The sequence below is a fragment of the Megalobrama amblycephala genome, linkage group LG4 (genome assembly GCF_018812025.1).
Source record: "Megalobrama amblycephala isolate DHTTF-2021 linkage group LG4, ASM1881202v1, whole genome shotgun sequence".
Classification (NCBI taxonomy): Eukaryota; Metazoa; Chordata; class Actinopteri; order Cypriniformes; family Xenocyprididae; genus Megalobrama; species Megalobrama amblycephala.
The window spans coordinates 56,042,168-56,053,894 of NC_063047.1; the positions used below are offsets into that span (position 1 = coordinate 56,042,168).

The window sequence follows — 11,727 nt, forward strand, 5'->3', positions numbered from 1 at the left end:
ACTTGCCAAAGAAACCTAATCCATGGATATTGACATGCAGCCAGGAATCGTGCTTCCTGACATTTAGATGTGCCTGATTTGACGCCGGGGAAATGCATAAAGCAAATTTGCCTGTGAACGCTTTATATAAATACAACATAGGTAGGTCTAAATCCAAGTGATTACTTATATCAATGTTATATATATCATATCAGATTATTTATATTAATGTTATATATATCATATATATGTCATATCATCCGTACCTAAAAATTATATAGTTTTAGTCAGTGTTTATTTAAAAACACCCAATTATGCAGAATATAAGATGGTAAATATGTAATTGATGAGTTGTCAATACAATATATAACAATACAATATATAGGGTATGATTTTACCCCAAAATCCAACATTTTGACACAAAATGATAACTGCAAATCCACGTTTCTCTGCCTGGAGTCCAGTTGCTTCTGTGAATTGCAGCAATCAATTTGCTTCTTTTTTCTGTAGCTTTCGGCAGTCTGTAAAAATATACCTTAGATTTCTTGTCAGATCTATTTGTACAGTCAATCGCAAAGCTCTTTCCCATTTTGGATGTGTTTTGTGTGTTTTTCGCGGCATTCACTCTGAAAACCAATGCAGTCATTTTTGCCACTCAGTGGCCGTAACCACAGTCACAACAGCAGACTGTTATGTCTCGTGCATACCCTCTATAGTTATGGCGCGTCGTGTTAAATACGCCTGGTGCAGATATGTTGGATGGGTTTATTATAAAGACCAATTCACACTACACCGACAGATGATGACAGACGGCAACAGACACTTCGGTGGGTTTTGTTAACCCTGTTGGTATCTGTTGGCGTCTGTCATCTGCCGATTGAACATGCTGAATCATATTTAGAATGTATGTGCTGTGACTGTTGGCATTGGTCTGCGTCTGTCGGTGCAATGTGAATTGGCCTTAAGCAAGACGTTTAGCTCCAGCTTGCCTCAACAGACCTGCCTAGAAGTTTTTAGTATGCCTAGTAAGACCTTGATTAGCTGGTTCAGGTGGGTTTGTTAGGGGTTGGAGCTAGCCTCTGCATTACAGTGGCCTGCCAGGAGCAGGACTGGACACCCCTGCTCTAGACAGTTATGGCAGTTATGTCATAGAAAGATATAAAAGTAGTGTACTATAATGTGTTTCTGAATTCAGCAATTGTTAGCCTATTTAATTGCATACTCATGACACATAACATCACAGCTAAGCACCTGTATTAGTGATGTTTGAGTTGGTGGTGGTTTGATGTGCGAATGGGGCATTTCCAAGATACACTCCATCGAACCCCCCCCCCCCACATTTTATTTTCTAGCTGGGTGCAACTAGTAATGCAGAAATTACATACTTCACCTTTGAGGTTAATCTCAATAACCATCTGTCTCTAACCTTTTTTTAGTGGTGAGAATGAGAAGGTCGTTGAAGAGGAACATGTATACGGGAGTACATTTGTTGCGGATGCTGAAGAGAGACCCTCTTTTGCTTAGCTCCTGTAATTCACCCTGTTTTTCTAGACAGCGTGTTTTAGAAACAATTGGAACGGCCTGTAGAAATCAAGAAACACATAACTTATTATTGTATTTTGTATCGCTTAAATCCTGCAAAGAAATATAATTATGTTGCCATATTGAAATAATACATGATGTCTGCCTTCGTATGTAGTAAAAGAAAATGGTACTTTCAGAAGAAGTTTGATTAAATGCATAGTGTCATAGTATTTTGGACAAAACTAAAAATGCGTTACTGAAAATACAACGATTTGAACAGGATTTTTAATGGTTCTTTGATGCAGCTTAAGTTCAGCAAAGAAACTTTTACTAATTAATTTATTTTCTAGGACTCTTGAGTTGCTATATGGCTCCTTGGGATGGATGGATGGATGGATAGATGGATAGATGTTACATTATACATAAATATTTATTTTTAACAGATTATTACTTCTAGGTATCATGTTAACGGAAAAAACCCTCCTAGGTTCTGTAAAGCAACAGTATGTAGATTTTTTAAGTGTGCAGTAGTGAATTTACAGACCTTGAGTTTGTCAAACTCCAACTTGTTAGAGATGTGTATGAGCTCTTCCATCTGTTTCATCTGCCCCACCTGTGTGTTTGCCTGGGCGATTAGCTACAAACAAGAATGTTGACAATGAGAGAGATCAAAGCTAGACATGAAAGGTACAACAAATGCATATGGAGAGATTTCATATTTATGAAATATTTGAAAAAGTGGTTAAGATTTAGTGTTAGTTGGCCACTTTACAGTGTTTTTACCACAGAGACATCATTAGGCATGATGTGTAGCTGTTGTGAAATCAGTATTATGATATCAAGGTTCAGTAAATAATCACAATAAAAATTCTTCCATCAAGCAAAGCATTCTATTAGCCTATCTGTAAACTGTTTATAATGCCAAGTAGCAACTCAGCATTTTAACGAATTTAGCTGATGATATTGATCATTGATATTTAGGTCAATGACACGACCCAGATATATACCTTTTCTATGATGAGCATGTTCTTATTTTCTGAATTAAAAATCATTTTGATTCGAAAAGTATTAAAAGTAACAAAGAAGAGTTGGAATTCTATAGCCAACACAAAAATGTTTCACTGCTGTTCTGGATATCAGCATTCGGCTAATCAAACTCAAAGGTCACTGTTGATTTTACTCATTTTACCTCAGACACTGAAGCCAGGGCCTTGGAAGTGGTTTCCTCCTCTTTAGTGCCCTTTGCAGTCCGCTTTTGGATATTCTACAAGAGGTTGAAATGAATCCAAGCGCTACTGTCTGATCATTTTACATTTACAAATGAGAGGAATAGGTATTTTTGAAAACATTAGCTGTTATATCTCACCTGTATAAGGATTTTGATGCGTGTGATTCGCTGGAAGGGCAGAAGCATAAAGGATGTGAAGGGCAAACGTTTGCAGAGTGGAGATAACTCCAGCCGCCTCATCACAACTGAAAAATCCCTGTTACTGTCCCTGCCAGTACATACATGTAAACAACATAATTTACAATACTTATAACTTAAAATGTATGTTTTTGGTACATGGCACTTCAAAAGTAAATCTGTAAAATGTATTTTATGCATTTAGAAGCATTCAAATCAAAGCTGAAAGTTTTACATTAAAATTATTATAATTTGTGTGTGTGTGTTTCTGTACAAATGGATTTAGGTATGTATAAAAGTCTCACATCAGTCTGCTGTAGGTCTTTTCTTGGTACTGCTGATTTCTGACATAATCAATGAAGACTGAGAAATAGTTCTTTGAGTGCTCATAAATGATGTCACACACATCAGATATCACCACACTCTCATCGACTCGTTTCAGCAGATCGCCTATAAACCTAAGAAGAACAGACATGTTCATTCATTCCCATGGGGTAGTAGTTCTTTGGTTAATGGCTTAGTTTCAAAAATGATAACTGTCATAATTTACTCTTTTTGGTACCATTCCAAATACATATGACCATGGCATGACCGATCATATAAAGCTATCATATCAGGCCCCGTTCTTGGTGGGCTGGCCGATGTCCTGGCTGGGCTTTTTTGCGGTGGGGGGTGGGGGGTGGTAATACACTAGATCTGGGGTGGCGAGATTTGCTCCAACCCTGATAAAAGCTCACCTGGCTATAGCTTAGTCACCCCTATATATATATATATGTGGTATATATCAGTATATATATATGTATATATACAGTGGGTACGGAAAGTATTCAGACCCCCTTAAATTTTTCACTCTTTGTTATATTGCAGTCATTTGCTAAAATCATTTAAGTTAATTTTTTCTCTCATTAATGTACACACATCACCCCATATTGACAGAAAAACACAGAATTGTTGACATTTTTGCAGATTTATTAAAAAAGAAAAACTGAAATATCACATGGTCCTAAGTATTCAGACCCTTTGCTCAGTATTTAGTAGAAGCACCCTTTTGATCTAATACAGCCATGAGTCTTTTTGGGAAAGATGCAACAAGTTTATCACACCTGGATTTGGGGATCCTCTGCCATTCCTCCTTGCAGATCCTCTCCAGTTCTGTCAGGTTGGATGGTAAACGTTGGTGGACAGCCATTTTTAGGTCTCTCCAGAGATGCTCAATTGGGTTTAAGTCAGGGCTCTGGCTGGGCCATTCAAGAACAGTCACGGAGTTGTTGTGAAGCCACTCCTTCGTTATTTTAGCTGTGTGCTTAGGGTCATTGTCTTGTTGGAAGGTAAACCTTCGGCCCAGTCTGAGGTCCTGAGCACTCTGGAGAAGGTTTTCGTCCAGGATATCCCTGTACTTGGCCGCATTCATCTTTCCCTCGATTGCAACCAGTCATCCTGTCCCTGCAGCTGAAAAACACCCCCACAGCATGATGCTTCACTGTTGGGACTGTATTGGACAGGTGATGAGCAGTGCCTGGTTTTCTCCACACATACCGCTTAGAATTAAGGCCAAAAAGTTCTATCTTGGTCTCATCAGACCAGAGAATCTTATTTCTCACCATCTTGGAGTCCTTCAGGTGTTTTTTAGCAAACTCCATGCGGGCTTTCATGTGTCTTGCACTGAGGAGAGGCTTCCGTCAGGCCACTCTGCCACAAAGCCCCGACTGGTGGAGGGCTGCAGCGATGGTTGACTTTCTACAACTTTCTCCCATCTCCCGACTGCATCTCTGGAGCTCAGCCACAGTGATCGTTGGGTTCTTCTTTACCTCTCTCACCAAGGCTCTTCTCCCCCGATAGCTCAGTTTGGCTGGACGGCCAGCTCTAGGAAGGGTTCTGGTCATCCCAAACATCTTCCATTTAAGGATTATGGAGGCCACTGTGCTCTTAGGAACCTTAAGTGCAGCAGAAATTTTTTTGTAACCTTGGCCAGATCTGTGCCTTGCCACAATTCTGTCTCTGAGCTCTTCAGGCAGTTCCTTTGACCTCATGATTCTCATTTGCTCTGACATGCACTGTGAGTTGTAAGGTCTTATATAGACAGGTGTGTGGCTTTCCTAATCAAGTCCAATCAGTATAATCAAACACAGCTGGACTCAAATGAAGGTGTAGAACCATCTCAAGGATGATCAGAAGAAATGGACAGCACCTGAGTTAAATATATGAGTGTCACAGCAAAGGGTCTGAATACTTAGGACCATGTGATATTTCAGTTTTTCTTTTTTAATAAATCTGCAAAAATGTCAACAATTCTGTGTTTTTCTGTCAATATGGGGTGCTGTGTGTACATTAATGAGGAAAAAAAATGAACTTAAATGATTTTAGCAAATGGCTACAATATAACAAAGAGTGAAAAATTTAAGGGGGTCTGAATACTTTCCGTACCCACTGTGTGTGTATATATATATATATATATATATATATATATATATATATATATATATATATATATATATATATATATATATATATATATATATATATATATATATATATAATAGCTCTGTATAGCTCTCAGTAATTTGCATAGTATGCAAATATTTCTGCCCATTATTGCTCATGTGATTGTCAGCCTCTGCTTTTCTGCTACAGACTGAAAGTCGCCGTTACTTTCAGATAAGAACAAAAAAATACTGCAAATTTCTGGAGTTATATTTTTGATTGGTTGTGGCATTCTACAGCCCTTCATCAAACTTCTTAACACACATCCTGAATCAGATTGTTTTTATTCAGTGCACAAATCATAAAAAACACTATCTGTGCCTAAATTCTGATTGGGTGGGCAAGGCAGATGTTTAGGGCTCAGCCCACCCCTGCCCATGCCTCGATCCGCAGAACCTGATTTCACCAAGTACATTGTTCCATGATCAACTAAGATGTTAATTCTGGAACCACATTCAAATCATTCCAATCAGATGTGAGGGACAAGTTTACAGTTTATGCCAATCAGGACATGCCTGCTGTAGACCTGTATCATGTGGATTCAGAAGACCTGGAATATAGTGCATGAGTTGTGTGGGCTAATTTTATTTTTTGAGCTTGACAGTCCTCATTCTCTTTTTTTATTTTATATCTTATTCTGTTTTATTTTACTTAATATATAATGTATGTATGTGTGTGCATATATATATATATATATATATATATATATATATATATATATATATATATATATATATATATAAACAAAAGGTGAATTTTTGAAGAGAAAATTATGAGTAAATGATAACAGAACTTTCAATATGGGTAAACTATTCCTAAACTATTACTTTTCAAAGATTTCATTATGAGTGAACAACATAAATTTCAGGCTGTTTCACACACAAAGCATCTTTTTTTTGGTACCTTTTTGGAGTTCGGGTTACAATCTATTTTATAATAGAAAAGAGTAGCTCATTTTGTGGTCCACAGAAAAATAAAAAATTTCCTCTTGTTTCTCTTCTGTCTCTCTCACCTCTCGCTGACCTCATAGACCTGCAGGAGGTTGGAGAAGAGGGCCTTCCTATCATGAATGACCAGAGTCTCATTGAGTTCCCGTGACCCCAGGAAGTGATCCTTCAGAACCCGCAGGGAGCGCAGGTAGGAGGCCTCAGAGGTGAGCACTTCAAACATGCTCTAAAAACACATAAAGATTAACATATAGACAGATGTAAAGTTACTCCTAATAGAGTTAAATTACAGTGTTACTCTAACCTCTTGTCTCTGTATTTCAGTGCGAGTGAGTTTGTATAACATTCCGCTTTCCTTCACCACTGGTAAGTCTTGCCATAGCGTAATCTCTTCGGGGCCTCTTTTGGACCGGGGGTCAACCACTCCCAGCCCTCCGTGACCCTCAAGACCCAGAGTTTCACTAACACTTCTCCTGTTGCAATCTGGGCTATCAGTCTGGATCTGACTGGCTTCTTTCGAGACCTTAGCCTGGTAGATCTGATACAGAGGTTCTAAGGATGACACAATGTGTTTGAGAAGTTTGGTTGAAAGTTTGGTGTTATATATACATTAATTTAATTATCTCACCATAGTCACTGTTTGGCTCCCAGTCACTGGAGATCCTCCGTGGGCTTCCTGTATTGTCACACAGCCTGTAAGAAACCCACAACTACCTGGTCACACATTACTGGGCTAAAATTAGCATCAGTCACAGATCATAAAGGCCTAATGACATGAGTGTTTTTAAAATGTAATTTCTCAGTTTAAAAAAGATAATTAAACTCACAACAAACCTGGGAGACAAAAAAGGTAATTCTCACCACCTCATAATTTCATTTTGACCCGCCTTTCCGGCTAGCAGTGAGTCAGAAACGAAACCTCTCTTTTTCAAATCCGTAAAAGTTGGACATGTCAGGTTTTTATTTCAGGGAAAGAGGATGTGTAAATTAAGCTCTTAATATATTACTTGAAAGATGCTAAGAATAGTGTATAAAGGAAGTATAGTGTATAATAATAAAAAGTGTGTGTGGGGGGTATGTTTTTTTTTTTTTAGATTTAAGTGCATTCACATTTAAGTAACCACAAAAGTTAGTTTGCAAAGTGCACTAAAAGACAGTCTTATTCGCAAGAGGAGATAACCATACTGTAGAAAGTCATACAGTAGGCTCATGAACAATATCTGATGGTACACCAACAAAAAATTAAGTAAACTACTATCATTATCATTTCATTATTTGCATTATACTTTACAATATCAAAAATCTTTTATTGTTTTGCTTTACTGGCTTACGTCTCTAAGATGCTAGGAGCAAGACAAAACTTTTAACAGCCTGCTGGGCCCCAAAAAATTCTGATAGAACTTACTCTTTTGTGTCAATAGACTCCCAGCCTTCGAAATCACCATTTTCATAGCTCTCACCTAGAAAACAGAAATGTAGACACATATGTCAGTTTCATTCATTTCAAGAAATGAAACTGGTATTGAATAAAGCATTTAAAAGGAGATATGTGGGGGAAAAAGAGTAACTGATAGCGTGTCTTAATGTCCACAATGATTTCGGCAAGTAGGACATGTTCGTGGATTAGTTACGGTAGGGTAAGGATTAGGTCTGGTTTTAGTTGCTTGGACAATGTTACCATACTTAATGTTTGGGATTAGAAACATGGTTGATACTATGTTTATTTGACAAGAATTTTGTTCCAGGATCGACACAAGACGTTGATCCAAGATGTCATACTTGGCAAAATCTTAGCCATTAAAAGTTCATGATAAATATTAAGGCCATGCACACTTTTTCTGCAACGAAACCTCTGTGCTTACCTGATGGGTTTAGCACAGATTTGGGATGAGATAATCTTCCACGCACACAGCTGCTGGTGTTTCTGATAGGTGGACCGCCTCCTCGAAGAGAGACCACACAGGCCAGCGCAGGCTGAGAAGACCGCCTATCTGTCTTTTGCTTTTGCGGAGGGTGCCTAGGAAGTCGTGGGGGAGGACGAGGGGGGACAGCTGGAGCAGTAACTTTATTGTCATTTGATGGCAAAAGATCCAAGTATATATGAGCATCGATGTGATCAAGCTGTGTATATTGTTGGCTGTTTTGATACTCAGAGGACTGATAAGTCCTTGGTGGTACAGGGGGTTTTGAGTGGTTTTGAAATGACTCATCAGCATATGCAAACCGTTTTCCTGCTAATTTGTGAGGGCTGTGGTGAAGTAGAAAGCTTTGGCAATTTACACACGGAGGCAATTCTTGGTGTTTTGAATGGTGAGATGGGCTATTCTGTGGCCTACTGACTTCATTGCTGGTTAAAACATCCTCCTTATTTGGAAACCTATTTCTCTGACTTCCTCTGTTTTGATGTTTATGAATTACAGTATCCATGTCATTTTTCTTCTCCTGTAAAGGTACCCAGACCAGTTTCATGCCAGGCCTTTGAAGGTGGCAGATGCAATGACAGTGTTTCTCCTCTGAGATGGTAGGTGGTGCAATTGAGCCCTGATGACTTTCTATGGTGCCACTCACAGAGTTATTCATTTCACTGCCATCAGGAGCTGAGGGAATGAAGGATAGTCAGATGCTTTATTAAGCTTATCAACAGGCCCAGACACAATATGTTTTTTTTTCTTCACATTTTCTACTCTTATTTTTGTACTGGTAAAATAATGTAGGCTATTAAACACATTATAATGTATATTCTTATTGGTTGGTGAGAACATGATCAGATTAGCCAAAATATTTATTTATTTTTTCTTAATTAACTGACCATGATAAGGAACAGGGGATTCATGACCTTTGTGAATGATGGGCGATCCAAAGCGAGTTCTGTGGCACAGACTCAATTGCCTTCTACAATGCTCTAAGCCAGTGGTCCTAAATTGGTTTATTTACATCGAGTTGCATCCCAACAAAAAATATTTTTCTCATGTAAAAGTAGACAAAATTTGATTTAACATTCAAATGTTTCTTGAATGTTGATGGTTTCATGCTCTCAACAGCCAGTAACGCACTGCACCAAACATCTTTATCCACTTTGCAAGTTACCTGCATTTATGTCAATGACAAATAAAAGTTTCCATAATAATGGAAAGGAAATATCAGTAACATTTTCTATGAAGCCTGTATTTATAATGCATTATAAGGGTATTCTTAATGCGTTATAATACATGCATAATGCCTTACAAACAACCTAATAATATGTTGTGTCATCTGATAAATAATCACAACAGTTACAATACTTCATAATACTTACCTATTTTTGGTTATAACTTTTAAGAGTACAATGCATTATATAACACCAGATGAAGCCTGCATTTATAATGCATCATAATTATAATGCATGCATAATGCCTATAAACAGCCTTATAATGTGTTGTATCATCTTATGAATAATCATAACAACAGTAATAATACTTACTTACTTATTAGATTTGGTAAAAACCTTGTAGTTTTACAGTTTTTATGAATGAAACACGATTTGCATTGTGAATGTATTGTTCCTTTGTACTTTTCCACACCACTTTGATTTTACCTAAAGGGAAATGTCTTATCTACTTTCCCAAGTCTCATATCTTGCTTTTAAAGTAATAAAAAAACTAAAAAGCTTTATAATGTGGTCATAATATTTATAAGTGATCTTTATAAGACATTTCCCTTTAGGTAAAATCAAAGTTGTGTGGAAAAGTATAAATGAGCAATACATTCACAATGCAAATCGTGTTTTATTCATAAAAACTGTAAAATGACAAGGTTTTTACCAAATCTAATATGTAGGTAAGTATTATTATTGTTGTTATGATTATTCATAAGATGATACAACCCATTATAAGGCTGTTTATAGGCATTATGTGTGCATGAATACCCTTATAATTCAATATAAATGCAGGCTATATTATAATGCATTGCACTCTTTACAGTTATAACCACAAATAGTTAAATATTATAATGTATTTTAACTGTTGTTATGATTGTCAGATGATAGAACATATTATAAGACTGTTTATAAGACAGTATGTATGTAGTATAATGCATTAAGAATACCCTTATGATGCATTATAAATGCTTCATAGAGTGAAGTGTTAATGAAATATCTTTTGAAAATCTTAAAACAAGTGTCGAGTTGTTAAATGTATTCTTTGTATTTATGCTGGTTTCATATAATACTTCTATACCTTATTCAACTGTTTAATTTAATTACTCTAAACCTACATCATGTGATATAAAGTGTTAACAGATTTTTCTATTTTTTTGTCACATTATTGATACTGTTTTCAGCATCACTTAACATATTTCACATATACGATATAAAGCACACACATTTTAGAAACATATTTAAAACATTTCACTACCTGATCGACCCACATCCACATCATCTACTGCCAGCTGATGATTTATTTCCGGCATCTGTTTTTCAACCCATATATGTCCACTTTTATTAAGTGTTGAAAATGAAGATATATGCTGTACTCGGTCCTCTATCCTGGTTGAACATCTTGCTTCAACCACCAAAGACCTTCCATTTTGGCTCATATCTTTAGAGTATCTACTTTCTTTACTGTTGTAGTTTATTGCTGGTTGCTTGCCTGTTCCTGGTTCAAAGTTACGCAAAGCCTGAGCCATTCTGCTAGAGGAACCAAAGAGGCTTGACTGGTGTAAAGCATTAAGATTTGGTTTTGGTGGAAGGTTGGGTTTCTGTGGAATGGTAGGTTTTCCATTGGATGGTTTACAGATTGACTTATCCATTTGATTCTCTAAAAAAATTTTCATGTCCAAATGAGCAAGATTCACACATTAAAATCCAGAGACACATAGATTACTGCAAAATATTACACAATATTAAACTGCTAAACAACAACTAATGCAACAAAATCCCTTATTGTGCTGATTTCAGCATCAACAATTTAGAGTCTTCTGCAGTGAAGCCTGTTGTTACTCTTTCTTCTCTTGTCATATCAACATCTTTAAAACAAGAAAAGAAGTTGATTTACCTTTCATTGAGCAATCAGGTCTGCCATACACAATATGTCAAGAAATGTTTTACCTCTGCTGGCGTGTTGTCCTAACTTGTGAGCAAACTTGATCTGAGTGTTGTTAATAAATGTCACTATTGTTACTTCTCCTTTCAGATGTTGTCCTTTGGTCTTTCATATGGCTTAATAGGGAAGTAGGTCACAACACCAAATGGACTGTTGTACATTATATAGTGAAATACTGTAGATGCAGGACATAAGGTGTCTTAGATGACTTAGAATTTAAAATAGCATTTGGATATCTGTATGATCCAAAATCAATTTTTTATCATTATATTATATTATATTATATTATATTATATTATATTATATTATATTA

The 11,727-nt window shown here is 36.7% G+C and overlaps 1 protein-coding gene across 3 annotated transcripts in view; it reads right to left on the bottom strand.

The window, feature by feature from the left end:
• Nucleotides 1–11,517, bottom strand: part of arhgef15a (Rho guanine nucleotide exchange factor (GEF) 15) — a 16,885-nt gene extending 5,368 nt beyond the window's left edge. Inside the window, exons 1-12 of one of the 3 annotated variants that reach the window (XM_048190096.1) lie at nucleotides 11,420–11,517; nucleotides 10,728–11,337; nucleotides 8,199–8,933; nucleotides 7,742–7,796; nucleotides 6,965–7,029; nucleotides 6,641–6,888; nucleotides 6,402–6,562; nucleotides 3,214–3,366; nucleotides 2,870–2,999; nucleotides 2,693–2,767; nucleotides 2,048–2,140; nucleotides 1,406–1,560 (exon numbers count right to left, since the gene is read on the bottom strand). In XM_048190096.1, coding sequence (XP_048046053.1) covers nucleotides 1,406–1,560; nucleotides 2,048–2,140; nucleotides 2,693–2,767; nucleotides 2,870–2,999; nucleotides 3,214–3,366; nucleotides 6,402–6,562; nucleotides 6,641–6,888; nucleotides 6,965–7,029; nucleotides 7,742–7,796; nucleotides 8,199–8,933; nucleotides 10,728–11,145 — 2,288 coding nt within the window. In that variant the 5' untranslated portion in view covers nucleotides 11,146–11,337; nucleotides 11,420–11,517. Of the gene's footprint in view, nucleotides 1–1,405; nucleotides 1,561–2,047; nucleotides 2,141–2,692; nucleotides 2,768–2,869; nucleotides 3,000–3,213; nucleotides 3,367–6,401; nucleotides 6,563–6,640; nucleotides 6,889–6,964; nucleotides 7,030–7,741; nucleotides 7,797–8,198; nucleotides 8,934–10,727; nucleotides 11,338–11,366 lie in introns of all 3 variants that reach the window. The other 2 variants (XM_048190097.1, XM_048190098.1) reach the window with 2 other exon arrangements.
• Between the last annotated feature and the right edge of the window lie 210 nt (nucleotides 11,518–11,727).